This window comes from Mchenga conophoros, linkage group LG2 (genome assembly GCF_057382185.1).
Source record: "Mchenga conophoros isolate Kocher_MC1m ecotype Shallow Benthic linkage group LG2, M_conophoros_male_GT1.1, whole genome shotgun sequence".
In the NCBI taxonomy this organism is placed as follows: domain Eukaryota; kingdom Metazoa; phylum Chordata; class Actinopteri; order Cichliformes; family Cichlidae; genus Mchenga; species Mchenga conophoros.
Window position 1 is genome coordinate 2,070,144 of NC_140527.1, and position 18,836 is coordinate 2,088,979.

Genomic DNA, 18,836 nt, shown 5'->3' on the forward strand with positions numbered 1-18,836 from the left:
GTTTGAGGCTGTGGACAGGTGTCTTTTATACAGATGATGAGTTCAAACAGGTGCCATTCATACAGGTAACGAGTGGGGGACAGAAAAGCTTCTTACAGAAGACGTTACAGGTCTGTGAGAGCCAGAGATTTTCCTTGTTTGAGGTGACCAAATACTTATTTTCCACCCTGATTTACCAATAAATTCTTTACAAATCCTACCATGTGGATTCATGGATTTTTTTTTCACATTCTGTCTCTCACAGTTGAAGTGTACCTCTGGTGCAAATTACTGACCTCTGTCATCATTTTAAGTGGGGGAACTTGCACAATCGGTGGCTGACTAAATACTTTTTTCCCCACTGTACCTGACAGGCAGACCACAGTTTGTGAGACTGCAGAGCTGTGTGTCAGAGAGTCTGAACAGCAACATAGGAGCACCCAGGGAACTGTGCTGTCCCCTCTCCTCTTCACCATCCATACGGACGACTTCAAGCACATCACAGAAACTCCTCCAGGAATCCTCTGATGACACGGCCATTATTGGAAGTGTGGACACGGGAAGAGGAGTACAGAGGACGGACTGATCTCTTTATGAGGTGGTGTGAGGTGAACCACCTGCAGAAACAGATCCCCACCTTCTCCTGTCTGCATTAGTGGGACTGATGTGGAAATAGTCACATCCTACAAGTATCTGGGAGTTCAACTGGATCACAAGCTGGAGTGGTCTGCCGACACGGACGCTGCCTCCACAAAGGCTCTGAGCCGGCTTTACTTTCTACGAAGGCTCAGATCCTTCAGTGTCTGCAGCAGCTGCACCATATGTTCTATCGGCCTGTTGTTGGCAGCACCATCGTCTTTGCTGTGGCGTGCTGGGGTGCAGGCGTCAAAGCAAAGGACGCAAACAGACTGACCATCAGGTGGGCCGAGGCTGTTGTTGGCATGAAGCTTGCTGTGTGTGTTTGTGTGTTTGTGTGTGTGCTGTATGTTTATGTGATAAATTCCAGCACTGAATGCAAAGCAGACATAACAAGTACAGACAAAGAAGAGAAGAGACGTGAAAAGTGAAGAGAAATAAACTCGTGCAGCCACCATTCCAGAGTGACCTGCAAATAACAAATTATTCCTCACTGAGGTTGATCCACAGGAACCTGAAACCACTGACTCTCTCCACCTCTGTCCCATCAAACTGCTGGGTGTGCCCTCCACCCTGGAGTTCCTGTAGTCCACGATAAGCTTCTTGGTCTTTGTAGCAGGTCAGGTCTCAAATTGTTCATTACAATCCTCTCCGGTCTTACAGTGCACCTGTCCCCAAAGGTGGGAACAAACCAGGTGCTTGTCTCGTACCTGCACAGCCTCAGCTCCATCAGCGACCTGCATTATCAGCTCCTTTGCCCTTTAAATTTTCAACATCCACACCTGAGAGATGCTGAAACACTCAGGGTCACAGCCTCGCACTCTCATCAGCCCCTCAGATTTATCAGCCACAACCTCCAACCTCCCTTTCTCCCTGACCTGAGATTGCAAACTGCTCCTCCCTCTGGCCATGTGGTGGTACCAAACAATCACACACTGTCCCCTCAGCAACTCAGTGTTCCTGTGTTGCAGAAGATGTTAAGTTTTGCCTCCCAGATAATTCAAGCACTTTGTTTTGAAATGAACATTTTTTGTTTTCCTATTTGCAACTTATTTTTTCTCCTTTTCTGTGTTATACAGGGAAGTTTCTTATGTGAGGGAGGAAAAATGTGACGTGCAGAATTAACTTTAACTTTAAATTAACAGGTTTATCTATCTATCTATCTATCTATCTATCTATCTATCTATCTATCTATCTATCTATCTATCTATCTATCTATCTATCTATCTATCTATCTATCTATCTATCTATCTATCTATCTATCTATCTATCTATCTATCTATCTATCTATCTATCTATAGCTGAATGACTCAACCGAACAGCCCATGTAAATAAATGATTACCCTTGACTTGAATAATAAACTTAGGACCAAAAGTAAAGAGTAGGGTTGAGTATGTGGGTTGAAAACCTGCCAGATCTTCTCTGCCAGTGTCAAGCAGCTGATTCTGCTGCTGACTCTTTTTCTGAGCTTCTGGAATCCCATCAGCTTGAGTGCACTGGTTCTGCCAGAGTGACCAACACAACCACACTGGTTGACTTACAATCCCACAAATGCAGGTTGAAGAATCTGTAAATAGACTGGTTCTTATATAGAGCATACCACATTCACCCATTTACACCCATTACTAATAACCCTCCATGGCACAGTGTTGCCTTCAGGAATTAAACCAATCTTGTTGTGATTACACTCTCCCATAATTTAAAAAAGACATATTTACTTGTTTTGTGACACAACACACTTCAGTTTTCAGTAAAATGATGAGAAGCACAGAGTTTGACCTTTGACTCGGGGGTGGAGCAATCCTCTCAGATGTCAAATCTGCACGACAGAGTGCTAGCTAATGCTGAGACTAATATCAATTTTATGTACGTTTAAATTGAAATAAGCATATATTTAAAATCTGTGCATGTTTAAGAACATTGAAGAAGTATTTTTAGTTGTTTATAGACAGATTTTGGTTCGTCGTCTCAGGGCAACACCGTGTAGTTGGGCCAGTTTTCTTCAGGCAATAATGGCAATGCAGCAGTTCAAAGTTCTGGTTCTTGGGACAGCTTGCTTTAGATGTTTTAGGTAGGGGTGTTTCCCCACTCCAAAACACCTGAATTAAATGGTCAGTCTGTTGTGGGACAGCTGCAGCACATCCAGCCCTGAGGTGTTGGAGCAGCAGCACTGAGTGATGGGATGTGTAAGCTATCAAATCATGTACTAAAATGAGTGTGTACAAACTTGGAAGAATTGAGGACAAGAACATTTTATGCAAGTTTTATGGCAGTTAGTGTGTCTGTGTGCGTGTGTTATTAGCTTGTTAAGCACTTCAGAATTCATCATATTCCACACATATTGCACATAACCCATGCACAGCCAAGACACACAAAAAACACACACAGTTATTTGTGATTCGTTACTTCGGGGAGGCTACAATCACTCCCAAATCGTTCAGAAAATTCATAAAAATGATCTGTTGAACTACTACAAAATGTGTGTTTCAAAACTGCTCATTTCAAGTGAACTAGTCATGAACAAAGATTTACTATAGTATAATTATATGCGAGTCATTTTTATATGTATTATTCAAGTATAATAATTTGTTAACAAGGTAATAGTAATTATTTAGAATAGTTAGCCCACATATATATGTGGCACGAAGAGTCTTAAGTTGAAAATGTACCCGGAAGAATGTTTCCACACTTATTAAAGCGTAGCTCCGTAGCGACGTCTGTCACCACTGTACCTGGATGAGACAGTCCTGCATCCAGCTGTATTCTTACGTATTGTTTAAAGCGTATCGCAAGACTCGACACGATCATCTGACAACTGAAAATTACGCCTGGCCCTTAATCGTAAAGGTTGGCAAATCAAAGCCAACTGACCCACGAAACTGCGTTGCTGTCTGTTGCTAAGAAGAGGGGCGCCGCCGCATCTGTTGCCGGGGTGAATTGATTAAAATGTTAGCATCCAGCTAGGTAGCAATATTTCTAGATCTCAGGCGCAACAACGAGGTTTAAATCGAGAATGAATCATGTCCTCTCCTGCTAGACAGCACTCGAGATGAATCAACACTAATTTTCGTGTTCGGTTTCGGGGCTCTACATTCCGCCCGAACAGGAAGACGGACCTTAAAATGTAGAAATTGGGTACATGTAAGGTTAAAGAGCTAACTGCAGCTAGCAGACTAGCTTCATGAAATACAACTATAATCTATGCGGCTGCCGCAAAACGTAGCTGCACTGCCAGCCAACATGGACTGTTTGTTTTCCGTTCAGCCCGACGTTGTTAGAGATGAATAAAACGATTGTAGTGTATTCGACCGAGAGCTAGAAGGCCGATGCGACAATGGAGTCTTTCCTGCAGATAGCTCCCCATTCTTTGGCTATAGTGCTATCCAGGGTCGGGGCTGGGGAGGCGTTAGGGGGCAGGGTGTCTGAAAGCGACGAGTTCCCGAGACACCACACCGGCTATGAGATTTTTGCCGATTTTAAAGCAGAAAATACCCAGCATCATGTATGGAACCAGCGGATTACAGAGGCCGTGTCCGAGACTTTCTTCCTGGGATGGATTGACGAGCATGTGCTATTAATTCAAGGCAAGGAAGACCACCTGGAGGTACTGAGGGAGGGATGGATGCGGAGGTCTCTTAATCCGCCTCGGGGATTCACCATTAAATACCTCGGTAAGGCCTCTACACCTAGTCTTGTGTACTTATGGTAATGATATCCCATACAATTGTTGAAGCTTAATACAGCACCTTGACGCTGAGAGCCATTTTCATGTGCACTGCCTGTTGTGTCACTTGGAAATGTCTTTAGTTTGAGCACCAGTGTTTATTTTAAGGGCCGTCATAACTGACAAGTAGCTTATGATGTGTTAAATCTCCTAGCAGAAAAATGTAAATATCACTTTATATTCGCCTAATACACTTTGTTATTGTCTTATTTTGTATATTTTATAATCGCGCATCTTCGGGGATACACAATTTGGCCCAGATGAAATAAGACAGAGTTGAATTATTCTGTTGTTTAGAGCATTTAGAATAAGTCTTCATACTCATGTTAGAGGACCGGCAGCTCAGACTGAAACAACAACTGGAGAACTTGTTTTAATGCTGGTGTTGGATCAAGGGTACATGTTTCTCACAAGTTTGTTTTTCATTAGTGACTTGATGCTGTAAAACTTAGACAGTACATAATGATTGACAGTTTTAATCAACAGCTGCAGTCAAAGAGAAACTGGGCTGTATCTCTTTGGGAATAGGGTTGGAATAGCAATACTGAAAGCAGACAGGGCATGTGCTTCCAACCCTGGGTGTCTGTTTCATCCTGAGAAGTCTTCTACAGTAAACTGGACTCAGGGGTAAGTAAATCAGGGGTCACCAACCTTTGTGAAACTGAGAGCTACTTCTTGGGTACTGATTAATGCGAAGGGCTACCAGTTTGATACTTTACACTTCTGAAATAACAAATTTGCTCAGTTTACTTTTAATTATATGTTATTATTAATAATTGAAGGTATTCATCTCTGTAAAGACACTGATCCTGTTAATGATTTCTCACAATAATTACAAACAATGCTTTAAGAAGGTAGGAAACAGATACATATACACACTTTCTTTCTATAAATCTCTAAAGTATTTACATTTTCAAATAATCTGCAACGTTTTCACTTGCCGCTAACAATGTTGAACAAATCATGCACTGCACCATGTCTGCACAGATTATCAATTATGAAACATACAAAAATCAACTTTCAGATTTTACTGAACTTGTCACAAAATCTGCAGATTTTCTAAAAAAAATCAAATGTTACATTCAATGAACACGTTTGTTTTTCAATAATTAAATTCAGCTTTGCCATGACACTGCCATGTTGCCACTGGGAACCCTGGCATTTCCTGCTGTTCACCAGTGTGTTGCAATCTGGGGTATAACTTGACACCGCAGCTCTCAGTCTTGCAGATGTGCATCAGAGAGGCGTGTTCTGTGCTTGTTCTTGATGAAGTTTATGTCAGAAAAGGCTGATTCACAAAGACAGGTTGAACCATACAGGCTGGCAACCTTCATAGATGCTGTGCATACACCACTGTACTTTTCTGTGTCAACAAGGCACCCAAAGTTTGGCTTTGAGGTGGAGGTCATTTTGCTGTGTTCTAATTTCGATTTCCACCTGTCCAGCATAAAGCTGAACATTGCACTTAGTTGCTCAGCAATGCATGCTGTGTCCACGTTCATGAATGGATTGGAAATGAATGATCAAGGTCTTGAGAGTACTTTTCTGCAACTTTGTCAAAAGTCTCAGATGCAGAAGCGTTGTCTTTCAGCACCATCTGCACAGAGGGAAAGTGCATTTCTCTGTACATGCACAGAGAAGATGTTCATCTGGGCTTTAAATGCATTTAAAGCACTTATCATGTCAGCAACAGTCTTACCTTTGCCTTGCAGCTTACAGTTGAAATGGTTCAATTTCCCAGTAATGTCCATCAAAAATGCAAGGTCAAGTATCCACTCACTGTCCTCCAGCAGCGTTGTGTTATCGCCTTGGATTGCATGAACTCCCTGATTTCACCCAAAAGTGACAAAAAACAAAGCAAAATCCATCCCGTGCTGAGCCACGGGATTTAGTAGCAGGTCACCACAGTCAGCTGACAGCTCCTTCAACAGCACCTTGAATGCTCTGTGCTGTTTAGCTCTGGAGCGGATGCTGTTTATGATCTTCACGACGAGAGTCATGACATGCCCGATCACCTTTGCATGTAACGCCTGTTGGTGATTGATGCAGTGGTAATGCATGAAGTTTGGGAACTCTGTGTCACCTTTACAGTGAGTGATGACTCCTGTATGTTACCATGAGACAGCCAGGCTTTTTCAACAGGCCCCTCTCATGGCCTGTAAATGGCCTGTATTTGTATAGCGCTTTACTAGTCCCTAAGGACCCCAAAGTGCTTTACACACCCAGTCACCCACCCATTCACACACATGCACCCACCCATTCACACACAGTCACCCACCCATTCACACACAGGTGATGGCAAGCTACATTGTAGCCACAGCCACCCTGAGGCGCACTGACAGTACTCATCTCGAGTAGGGATAGGTATCGTTTAGGTTTTATCCGATACCAGTACCAAACCGGTACTTTTGAAACGGTGCCGGTGCTTAAACGGTGCTTAAAGAATGGAGAACACAAAATTGGTCCAAAAACCTCTCATGTTCAGCTGTTTTTTTTTGGTAAAAAGATAACAATGTTAGCCTTTTCTGCAGCTATAGGACATATATGGTATCACTCTTGGCTGGAAGCAGTGCTTAAACAATGGAAAAAACACAAACTTTGTCCAAAAACCTCTCATGTTTAAGTGTCTGTGAAGGTTCTCAGTCATCCAGGTCATCGTAGTCGAAGGAGCTTGCAAAGAAAAGCGTCTGGACTTCTTTAAGTTGCTTGAAGACGTTTCACCTCTCATCCGAGAAGCTTCTTCAGTTCTAAGGTCAAATGGTGGAGAGTCCCAGATATAAACCCAGTGGGAGTTTCCCCCCACAGAGGGACAAAAGGACCCCCTGATGATCCTCTAATCGCCTGAGCCAAGGTGTGAAACTGGGTGTGGGTCCCAATCAGCCAGAGTTTCGGGTGAGCTCATTGTGAAACCTGGCCCCACCTTATCATGCGAATTCCTGAGATCAGATGGCCCAGGATGTGAGTGGGCGTTAAGGCGTCTGGGAAGGGATCTCAAAACTGGATTATAGATGGCAGAGAGTTGGTGTCGTAAACCCCGCCTCTGTTCAAAGATGGTCGCTCACAGTGGACATAGATGGCTTCTTTCACTCCTCTTTCAAACCATCTGTCCTCTCTGTCCAAAATGCATCTTAAGGATAAAGGACACTCTTTGAGGATGCCAATGTTCACATTTTGGACAGAGAGGACAGATGGTTTGAAAGAGGAGTGAAAGAAGCATCTATGTCCACTGTGAGCGACCATCTTTGAACAGAGGCGGGGTTTACGACACCAACTCTCTGCCATCTATAATCCAGTTTTGAGATCCCTTCCCAGACGCCTTAACACCCACTCACATCCTGGGCCATCTGACCTCAGGAATTCGCATGATAAGGTGGGGCCAGGTTTCACAATGAGCTCACCCGAAACTCTGGCTGATTGGGACCCACACCCAGTTTCACACCTTGGCTCAGGCGATTAGAGGATCATCAGGGGGTCCTTTTGTCCCTCTGTGGGGGGAAACTCCCACTAGGTTTATATCTGGGACTCTCCACCATTTGACCTTAGAACTGAAGCAGCTTCTCGGATGAGAGGTGAAACGTCTTCAAGTAACTTAAAGAAGTCCAGACGCTTTTCTTTGCAAGCTCCTTTGACCTCTCATGTTTAACTGTTTTCCACTTCTTCTTTGGTCATTTTAGCCTTTTTGGCCAGGGTGAAGGGAGTATCTGCCATCAAACAAGAAGACAGCCGCATGTAACTATGATGGTGTTTGCTAGTTCACCTTACATGCATTAATGTAATAACGTGGTTAGCCTACTCAATGTAAATTACACACGAACAACATTAAGCTACTCACGCAGAGAAGAACGGCTGCTGCTGCATCATCATCCTCATCATTTCTGCTACACTGGCAGGGCTAGGGGCCAGGACTCTCCTCTTCGGGTTTTTGGGGGATGTTGCTAACTCCGGGTCCGATAACAGGCACCACACCCGCAGTAGATGTGTGAGGTGTGAGGTCTCGCAGCAAGCTATCAAATACGGCGCATTTCTCTGCTTTTAAAAAAACGCTATGCGTCGCCAGGTGTTTCATCGGATTCTTGGTGTTACCTCCTTTGACAGTATCACAGTATCAGCTTAAAGCACTTGTTGCTGCTGAGTTTGCATATTTTGCTGTGAAGTACAGCCAGACTTTGACCGCTTCGCCTTGGGCATTTTTAATCTGTTGCTCTGCTCTAAAAGAACGTACGTACCTGGGCCCGCCTACTATCCTCGGAAACGTAAAATGATTGGCTAGAACCTAGCTGAGAGGTCATACGTATCACCCTCCACCTCATGATGCTTAATCGACGTAATCAACTTTAATTTGATGCAGTGTGAAAAAAAAAATGCACAGAGTTAAATTATTTTTCAAGAATAATTAAACAGATTCAACATCTTTCTTCAACAGAACTGCAGACTGCACAGATGGTACCTTCCCAAAGAAAAAAGTACTATAGCTTACTAGAGTATATTAGACTTAACAGTTACTATATACAGTAATGGACTTCTATACATTTTACATCAGATTAAAACTTTGGGTGTAAGATTCAGATAATTATTTATTAAAAGCTCGACATTTTAATTGAGAATAAGAAAGAAAAGTATGTCTTTGTGCCCCCTTTTCCCTGTTCATGCCCTATCGGCCCCCCTGGCTAAACTTTGCTAGATCCGCCCCTGCACAGTTACCAGCGTCAGCTGCGTAGAAAAAGATCCTGGTGTAGAAAGTAATATTAAATAAATTCTAACAACAGCTGATCAAGCTTAAACGTGCTGCTGTTGTTCAGCCGCTGGTTTCCTCTTTCTGGCGCGAAGTGGACCAAAAACAGAGAAGAGAGACGGACTCACGACAGAAAAGCCGATCAGCTGATCATTGATCAGTTTCGTGATTGAAGTAGCAGCAGGAGAGGGAGAGAGAAGAGGCAGTCGCTCCACATATCGGTTGTTAAACTTAACGTCGGAATGCTTTACAAACATTCAGAGATGAACTTATACACTTGCTTTACTTCTCTCTGGGATCCCTTCCTCGGAGATGAAATGCGGTGGTCCCCGTGGTAATCGGAGCACTAGGTGCGGTGACTCCCAAGCTAGGCGAGTGGCTCCAGCAGATCCCGGGAACAACATCGGAGATCTCTGTCCAGAAGAGCGCAGTCCTGGGAACAGCTAAGATACTGCGCAGGACCCTCAAGCTCCCAGGCCTCTGGTAGAGGACCCGAGCTTGAAGGATAAACCGCCCGCAGGGGCGTGCTGGGTGTTTTTATGTATATGTATATGTATATATATACATATACATACGTATATGTGTGTATATATATACATATACACTCAACAAAAATATAAACGCAACACCTTTGTTACTGCTCCCATTCCCCATGGGATGGACGTAGAGACCTAAAATTCATTCCAGATACACAATATAACCATCCCTCCCAAACAGTGGTCACAAATCAGTCCAAATGTGTGGTAGTGGGCACATCTGCTATATTGAGATAATCCATCCCACCTCACAGGTGTGCCACATCAGGATGCTGATCTGACATCATGAGTAGTGCACAGGTGTACCTCAGACTGCCCACAACAAAAGGCCACCCTGGAATGTGCAGTTTTGTCTCACAGCAAAATGCCACAGATGCCACAAGCAATGAGGGAGCGTGCAATTGGCATGCTGACAGCAGGAATGTCAACCAGATCTGTCGCCCGTGCATTGAATGTTCATTTCTCAACCATAAGCCGTCTCCACAGGCGTTTCAGAGAATATGGCAGCACATCCAACCGGCCTCACAACCGCAGACCTCGTGTAACCACACCAGCCCAGGACCTCCACATCCAGCAGGTTCACCTCCAAGATCGTCTGAGACCAGCCACCCAGACAGCTGCTGGAACAATTGGTTTGCACAACCAAACAATTTCTGCACAAACTGTCAGAAACCGTCTCAGGGACGCTCAACTGCATGCCCGTCGTCCTCATCGGAGTCTTGACCTGACTCCAGCTCGTCGCCGTAACAGACTTGTGTGGGCAAATGCTCACATTCGATGGCGTCTGGCACGTTGGAGAGGTGTGCGCTTCACGGATGAATCATGGTTCACATTGTTCAGGGCAGATGGCAGCTGAGAATGTCCCAGTTCTTGCATGGCCAGCATACTCACCGGACATGTCACCCATTGAGCATGTTCGGGATGTGCTTGACCGGCGTATACGACAGCGTGTACCAGTTCCCACGAATATCCAACAACCTCGCACAGCCATTGAAGTGGAGTGGACCAACATTCCACAGGCCACAATTGACAGACTCCATGCGACGATGTGTTGCACTGCATGAGGCAAATGGTGGTCACACCAGATACTGACCGGTTCTGGGTCCCCAGACCCCCAATAGCGCAAAAAACTGCACATTCCAGGGTGGCCTTTTGTTGTGGGCAGTCTGAGGTACACCTGTGCACTACTCATGATGTCAGATCAGCATCCTGATGTGGCACACCTGTGAGGTGGGATGGATTATCTCAATATAGCAGATGTGCCCACTACCACACATTTGGACTGATTTGTGACCACTGTTTGGGAGGGATGGTTATATTGTGTATCTGGAATGAATTTTAGGTCTCTACGTCCATCCCATGGGGAATGGGAGCAGTAACAAAGGTGTTGCGTTTATATTTTTGTTGAGTGTACATACGTATATGTGTGTATATATATATATATACATATATATACGTATGTGTATATATATATATATATATATATATATATATATATATATACATACATATCAAACCTCAGATACAGGAGGAACAATGTAGTTTTGTCCTGGTAGTGAAACACTAGACCAGCTCTTTATCCTCTTAAGGATATTCGAGGGTGCATGGGAGTTTGCCCAAGCAGTCTACATGTGTTTTGTGGACTTGGAGAAGGCATTCAACCGTGTCCCTCGGGGTGTCCTATGGGAGGTGCATCGGGAGTATGGGATGTTTGGCCCATTGCTACTGACCATTCAGGGCTCTAGACTAACTTTTTGCCATGGGCGTACCGGTACGCCTAACTTTTTAAAGTTAGGCGTACCGGTACAAAAGTTAGGCGCACACAGATTTTATAATAATTAATATAATGTGTTTTTCTGGATACACTGTGCTTTTTCAGCATTCAAAGATTGATGACACCGTGTCAGAGCACTGGCTATGAATTTCAGAAGGATCAGGCCTTAACTTAACAGAAAAGTTAGCAATAGTTCTTTTCCTATTACAGCTACATCCACTTCTGTCGTGCCTAGGCTGCTCACTAGGGCTGGGTATCATCACTTATTTCTATAATCCACTCGATTCCGGTTTTCAAAGTCCCGATTCGATTCAACTTAGCCTCAGACAGTCAGAAATATTATAATTCTGATCATTTATCAGTACTGACTTCATCAGAATTGTGAACATCACAGCAGATGCCTTTGTGTGAAAGTAACTGAGAATAAAACACAGAAAAACATGAAGGAGATTTTCCTGGTCTGGCTTTTTATAGCAGATAACCTTAAAAATATTCTACAATGTTCTGCATATAAAGTTTAAATTTCTTCAGTATTGAACAACAGAAAAAATAGGCTTTCTTGTCCGAGGTCATTTAAGTGAAAAAAAGAAAAAGACAGCAGCCACAGCGCTGTAAACAGCGGTAGACTGGTGGGTAATAAGCCAATGAATAATACAGAAAACAGAGATTGGAGACGGGAAACTGTTCTTGAAGTACAGAGAGAGATGGAGAAAGCTAGCTGTGCATGAAGTGTGATTTTAATAGTCGTGGAAGCAAAACAGCAAAATTCATGACGACATTGATCAAATGTGAAGCGCAGTTTGCTGCTTCTTTTGCTGCTGGCTCGGTGGATTTTGGTTGGAGAGACAAAACCTGCAGCTCAGAATCAGCGCAAAAAGACGTAAACACAGTGGACTGGACGCATCAGGATCGCTGAGCTCCGACAGCGTGTCCGTCTGCGGGCCGTTGGGCGAGAAAGCCGAGAAAGACAAAGTTGATTCTGATGCGTCGGTCTGTGTTTACGTCTTTGTGTGGAGTCCGTGTACCTGCTCTCATCTGCTGTTTGGTTGTTGTTGAAATGGTTTTGTGAGCTTTAATCTGAGAATCTGGCGTTTCTGGCAAAACACAGTTATATTTAAAAGTCAGGATTTAATGAATTGATATCGCTTTATTCAAGCTACTCACCTCCCACTTCCACCTGCACTTTCAACTGGACCACGGCCAATCAGAGAGGTCCCGCCCCTGACTATCTCTGATTGGTTTAGTCCACGATAGGGGCATAATGTGTGTCTGTTGTTGACCACAGGGAAGGTTGCAGATTTTTTTTTTTTTCTTTTGCTACCGGAACAGTTGGTTGCACAGGTGCAACCAAATATATTTTTTTAGTCGCACCACTGAAAAATTTGGTCGCATTTGCGACCAAATTGGTCGCACTCTAGAGCCCTGCCATTCGATCCTTATACACCTGTTGCAAGAGCTCAGTCCACATAGCCGACAATAAGTCGGACTCGTTCCTGGTGGGTGATGGACTCTGCCAGGGCTGCCCTTTGTCACCGATTCTGTTCGGAATTTTTATGGACAGAATCATGTCCCAAGTGGAGGAGTTTAAGTATCTCGGGGTCTTGTTCATGAGTGACGGGAGAAGGGAGGAGCTGGCTCAGAGGGTGGCCAAAATGGCAGCCGCCCAGCGGGAGCAGGTGGCGGAGGTGCGTCGCCAGCAGGAAGAGCTGCGGGACCGGACCGAGCAGCACCTGGAAAGGATTGGGGAGCTGGCGGTGCTGCTCTGGGCCTGGGCGCCACCCCCACAGGTATGTCCTGAGGGCAGTGAAGCAGTGGAGGAGCCGCATGAGGCACCTCAGCAGCCGGAGGTGGCAGACGAGGCGCGCGGGGATCTGCGCCTGCTGAAGGAGGGGGAACAGCCGGGTTAAGAGCTGCTCCTGCTAGGAGCAGTGGACGAGGCGCGTGAGGGGCTGCGTCGGCCGGAGGAAGAGGAGCCGTGCGAAGGGCTGCTCGAGCCGGGAGCGGCGGCGGTGACAGTGATGAAGAAGCCGCACAAGGAGACAGACGTCCAAGTGCCAGGGGAACCTGCTCGATTGGAGCTGGCCATCGAGGTGTGCACCATGCTTGAGATCTGCCAAGCCGCCTATGACCTGGGACTCACGACTGTGCCGGCCACGCCGCGTCCACCTGCCACGCGGCCGACCTCCGAACCAGCTTGGCCAACGCTGCTGGATTCGCAGGCGGCCACCTGGATTCGCAACTCCCAGTCGCTTGGCCGGGCCCCAGGGGTGCTGACGGTCCGGGCTGATTCCCCCTCCCACTCGCGGTGGGGTGTAGGTTCAGCTGGGTGGTTCCCCGGCCTCAATCGGGCGATGGGGGTATGTGGTGGGGCGCGGTCTGCGGTGGTCGGCATCCTTAATCACGTCCGCCGAGTTAAAAACACGGGGACTCAGGGGTCAGTGTGTGTTGTGATGTGATTTGAATAATAGGTGGTTCGGGCATCTGACAAGGATGCCTCCTGGGTGAGGTGTTCTGGGCATGTCCCACTGGGAGGAGACCCCGGGGTAGACCCAGGACACACTGGGAATTATTATATCTCTGCTGGCTTGGGAAAACCCTGGTGTTTCCCCGGACAAGCTGGAAGAGGTGGCTGGGGAGAGGGAGGTCTGGGCTTCTCTGCTTGGACTGCTGCCTCCACGACCCGGCCCCAGATAAGCGGAAAAAGATGGATTGATGGATATATATATATATATATATATTGTATGTCATTTTGTGCATGTATATATACAAAGCCTTTCTTAAAAACTCAGTTGAAACACCTTTGGCAGCAATAATGGTCTCAAGTCTGTACAAGCTTGGCACACCTATTTTGGGGCAGTTTCTCCCATTATTCTTTGCAGAACCTCTCAAGCTCCATCACGTTAGAGGGGCAGTGTTAGTGCACTGACATTTTCAGATCTCTACAGAGAAGTTCAATCAGGTTCAAGTCTGGGCTCTAGCTGGGACAGTCAAGGACATTTACAGAGTGGTCCCAAAGCCACTTCTTTCTTGTCCTCGCTTAGAGCGCTTAGAGTCATTCTGTTCTGTTAGTCTGAGATCCAGAGAGCTCTAGAGCAGATCAAGGATGTTTACATTGGTGCATTCATCTTTCCCCTGACCCTAAATAGTCACCTAGTTCCTGCTAAAAAAAAAAATAAATAAACATCCCCACAGCATGGTACTGCCACCTCCATGATCCAAAATGCTGCAGCAAGAATACTTGCAGGGACTAAAAATAAAGAGCACATTTCTCCCGTATTGGCTTCTCTTCATTGGTTCCCTGTTAAATCCAGAATTGAATTAATCCTTCTTCTAACATACAATGTCTAGAAAAATCAGGTGCCATCCTATCTTCAAGACATCATTAGAGCACTTCGCTCTCACACTGCAGGCCTACTTGTTGTTCCTAGAGTATTTAAAAGTAGAATGGGAGGGAGAAATGAGTATTTTGTCCACATCATCCTCTTCATGCATGTTGTCTTACTCCAAGCTGTATAGGCTCGAAAGCCTACTACCAATTAAGCATATTAGGTGATGTGCATCTCTGTAATGAGAAGGGGTGTGGTCTAATGACATCAACACCCTATATCAGGTGTGCATAATTATTAGGCAACATCCTTTCCTTTGGCAAAATGGGTCAAAAGAAGGACTTGACAGGCTCAGAAAAGTCAAAAAATAGTGAGATATCTTGCAGAGGGATGCAGCAGTCTCAAAATTGCAAAGCTTCTGAAGCGTGATCATCGAACAATCAAGCGTTTCATTCAAAATAGTCAACAGGGTCGCAAGAAGCGTGTGGAAAAACCAAGGCGCAAAATAACTGCCCATGAACTGAGAAAAGTCAAGCGTGCAGCTGCCAAGATGCCACTTGCCACCAGTTTGGCCATATTTCAGAGCTGCAACATCACTGGAGTGCCCAAAAGCACAAGGTGTGCAATACTCAGAGACATGGCCAAGGTAAGAAAGGCTGAAAGACGACCACCACTGAACAAGACACACAAGCTGAAACGTCAAGACTGGGCCAAGAAATATCTCAAGACTGGTTTTTCTAAGGTTTTATGGACTGATGAAATGAGAGTGAGTCTTGATGGGCCAGATGGATGGGCCCGTGGCTGGATTGGTAAAGGGCAGAGAGCTCCAGTCCGACTCAGACGCCAGCAAGGTGGAGGTGGAGTACTGGTTTGGGCTGGTATCATCAAAGATGAGCTTGTGGGGCCTTTTCGGGTTGAGGATGGAGTCAAGCTCAACTCCCAGTCCTACTGCCAGTTTCTGGAAGACACCTTCTTCAAGCAGTGGTACAGGAAGAAGTCTGCATCCTTCAAGAAAAACATGATTTTCATGCAGGACAATGCTCCATCACACGCGTCCAAGTACTCCACAGCGTGGCTGGCAAGAAAGGGTATAAAAGAAGAAAAACTAATGACATGGCCACCTTGTTCACCTGATCTGAACCCCATTGAGAACCTGTGGTCCATCATCAAATGTGAGATTTACAAGGAGGGAAAACAGTACACCTCTCTGAACAGTGTCTGGGAGGCTGTGGTTGCTGCTGCACGCAATGTTGATGGTGAACAGATCAAAACACTGACAGAATCCATGGATGGCAGGCTTTTGAGTGTCCTTGCAAAGAAAGGTGGCTATATTGGTCGCTGATTTGTTTTTGTTTTGTTTTTGAATGTCAGAAATGTATATTTGTGAATGTGGAGATGTTATATTGGTTTCACTGGTAAAAATAAATAATTGAAATGGGTATATATTTGTTTTTTGTTAAGTTGCCTAATAATTATGCACAGTAATAGTCACCTGCACACACAGATATCCCCCTAAAATAGCTAAAACTAAAAACAAACTAAAAACTACTTCCAAAAACATTCAGCTTTGATATTAATGAGTTTTTTGGGTTCATTGAGAACATGGTTGTTGTTCAATAATAACATTATTCCTCAGAAATACAACTTGACTAATAATTCTGCACTCCCTGTAAAAATCAGTGGAGGCATTTCAGTCAGTGGTATTAGGGATCATGTCAAAATTAATAGAATAGTGATTGCAGAAAAGTGCACAGCAAAATCTCCAGTGTTAAATTAACACTGGAGAGTGTCTATATGGGTCCACACCTCTGAGTGTTAAATACAACACTGTTGAGTGTTAAATTAACACTTTTGACAGTGTTAATTGTTTAAAAGTAACCTAGTCAGTTTTGAAGATTAACAAAGGCTAACACTGAGCAGTGCTGATTTTCTAACACTAGAAAATAACTCAAAATGTTAGAAATATTCCAGTGTTAGAAAATCAGCACTGCTCAGTGTTAGTCTTGTTAATCTTCAAAACTGACTAGGTTACTTTTAAACATATAACACTGTCAAAAGGGTGGCTGTAGCTCAGGTGGTAGAGCAGGTCATCTACTGATCGGAAGGTTGGTGGTTCGATTCCCGGCTTCCCCTAGTCTGCATGCCAAATATCCTTGGGCAAGATACTAACCCGAAATTGCTCTCCGATGCATTCATCGGAGTATGAATGTGTGTGAATGTCAGTTGTGCTTGTGTGAATGGGTGAATGCACAAGTTGTGTAAAGCGCTTTGAGTGCTCAGAAGAGTGGAAAAGCGCTATATAAGAACCAGTCCATTTACCAAAAGTGTTAATTTAACACTCAGAGGTGTGGACCCATATAGACACTCTCCAGTGTTAATTTAACACTGGAGATTTTGCTGTGTGCCATGAGATTTTGGTCCATCATCACCATGTAGAGTGGACCAAAAAACAAACCCTGTCAGACAGAACCTGGACCTCAACATTACTGAAGCAGTGTGGGATAATCCTGGCAGAGAATGGAACAGAAGGCGACTATTGCTGTGAATTAGAGCTGTATCAATAAAACAGAATAGATTTTTGCCCTATATACTTAAACTGTATTTCTATATATTTACAGATGTTTCAGTAAAGTGAATCTATGCCCCATTCCCCTTGCAAAGTATAAAGAAATTAAGAGTAATTCAGGACTTTTGGACTTATGTTTGCCTCTGATGTTTTTCTCTGCTTCCTTCCCTCGTTTCAGCCTCACAATTTATGTAAAGGCTGCTGTTATACATGCTAGAGTTTAACACTTGCTTTGTCATTCTGTTGGAAGCCTGACAGATACACAGAACACAGAGATATAGACACACACAATCGGATGTAATGGGAGCTCCTCTCATGCAGCTTCCATGCAACTTTAGATCCATCTCGTCTTTGCTTAGCTATCCTCACAACAGACACACACACCTGTGTTTCTGTGCATATAAAAGGTATTTTTACTTACTATCTCATCTGTGACACATATTTTAATTCTCACATCTGGCAACCTCTCTTTACAAACTTAAATTTGGAACCATCAGGTTACCCAAGGCCCTGGCCTAGTTTAGGGAGCCAGCCCCTGCAGTCCTAAGCCTTCACTGGCAAGGGCTATTTTTGGTTCTTTCTCTTCTATACACACACACTCTATACACACATACACAAAACCTTACTGTATTTTATCCTTCTCTGTTGGTTTGCAACATACCTACTTCAAGCTCTTTAGAACAGTCACATGGTAAAAGTTAAAATGTTGGCAGCTGGTTAATAGGCAGGTATTCATATAGCAGATTTCTACTCTGAGCACTCAGACTGGCTTGTGTGATGTTTCAGACGTTACATAATGGGATCATTGCATCTGCCACTGGCATCTTTAGAACTTGCTTCTCATCTAGGAAGAGCACTTTGTTTTCCTTTGCCAAGAGGAACTCCATAAACTCTCTATAGGCTCCTCTTGTTAGTCAATTTTATTTACATTTTTTTATTTTTATATATGCATAGTTTAAGCGGAGCCTCACAAAAGCACTTAAGACCCAAGGCAACACAAATAACCAAGGAGGCCCCGGGAAGAGCCCCCACGGCCAATGGGCAAGAGCCCCAAAGCGTAAGGTGACTCCACCAGAGGCTGGCAATCCCAGTACACATTGAGGACAGGGCCTCAGGTGCCCAAGAACTGACTGGCACCTGGAAGAGATGAATGTCCCCCAAAACAGCTGGACAAAGCCAGTTCTGTCTCAAACTACCAGTCAACCTCTGCCTACTCGCCAGTGGACTCTAGAGCCGTGGAGATGTGTTCTCTGCTTCATGTCTGTGAAGGTTCTCAGTCATCCAGGTCATCGTAGTTCTTTGCAAGCTCCTTTGACTGTTCTCTGCTTCCTTTTCCGGCATGACTGCGCACCAGTGCATAAAGCGAGGTCCATAAAGACATGATGATTGAGTTTGTGCAGGTTAGGACTGTCCAAACCAATCAAGTTCTGGATTGACGTTAACTCGATAGAACAGCTTTGGGATGAATTAGAGTGGAGACTGTGAGCAAGGCCTTCTGATCCCACGTCAGTGACTGACACAAATGCACTTCTGGAAGAATGGTCAAAAACTCAAACACAGTC

General features: G+C 44.6%; 1 protein-coding gene across 1 annotated transcript in view; it reads left to right on the forward strand.

Moving 5' to 3' along the window:
• Window positions 1-3,338: 3,338 nt before the first annotated feature.
• stox2b (storkhead box 2b) overlaps window positions 3,339-18,836 on the forward strand; it is a 54,860-nt gene continuing 39,362 nt past the window's right edge. The window contains exon 1 of the mRNA XM_085282656.1: window positions 3,339-4,287. Within this exon, the coding sequence (XP_085138782.1) occupies window positions 3,951-4,287 (337 nt within the window). The 5' untranslated portion in view covers window positions 3,339-3,950. The remainder of the gene's footprint in view (window positions 4,288-18,836) is intronic.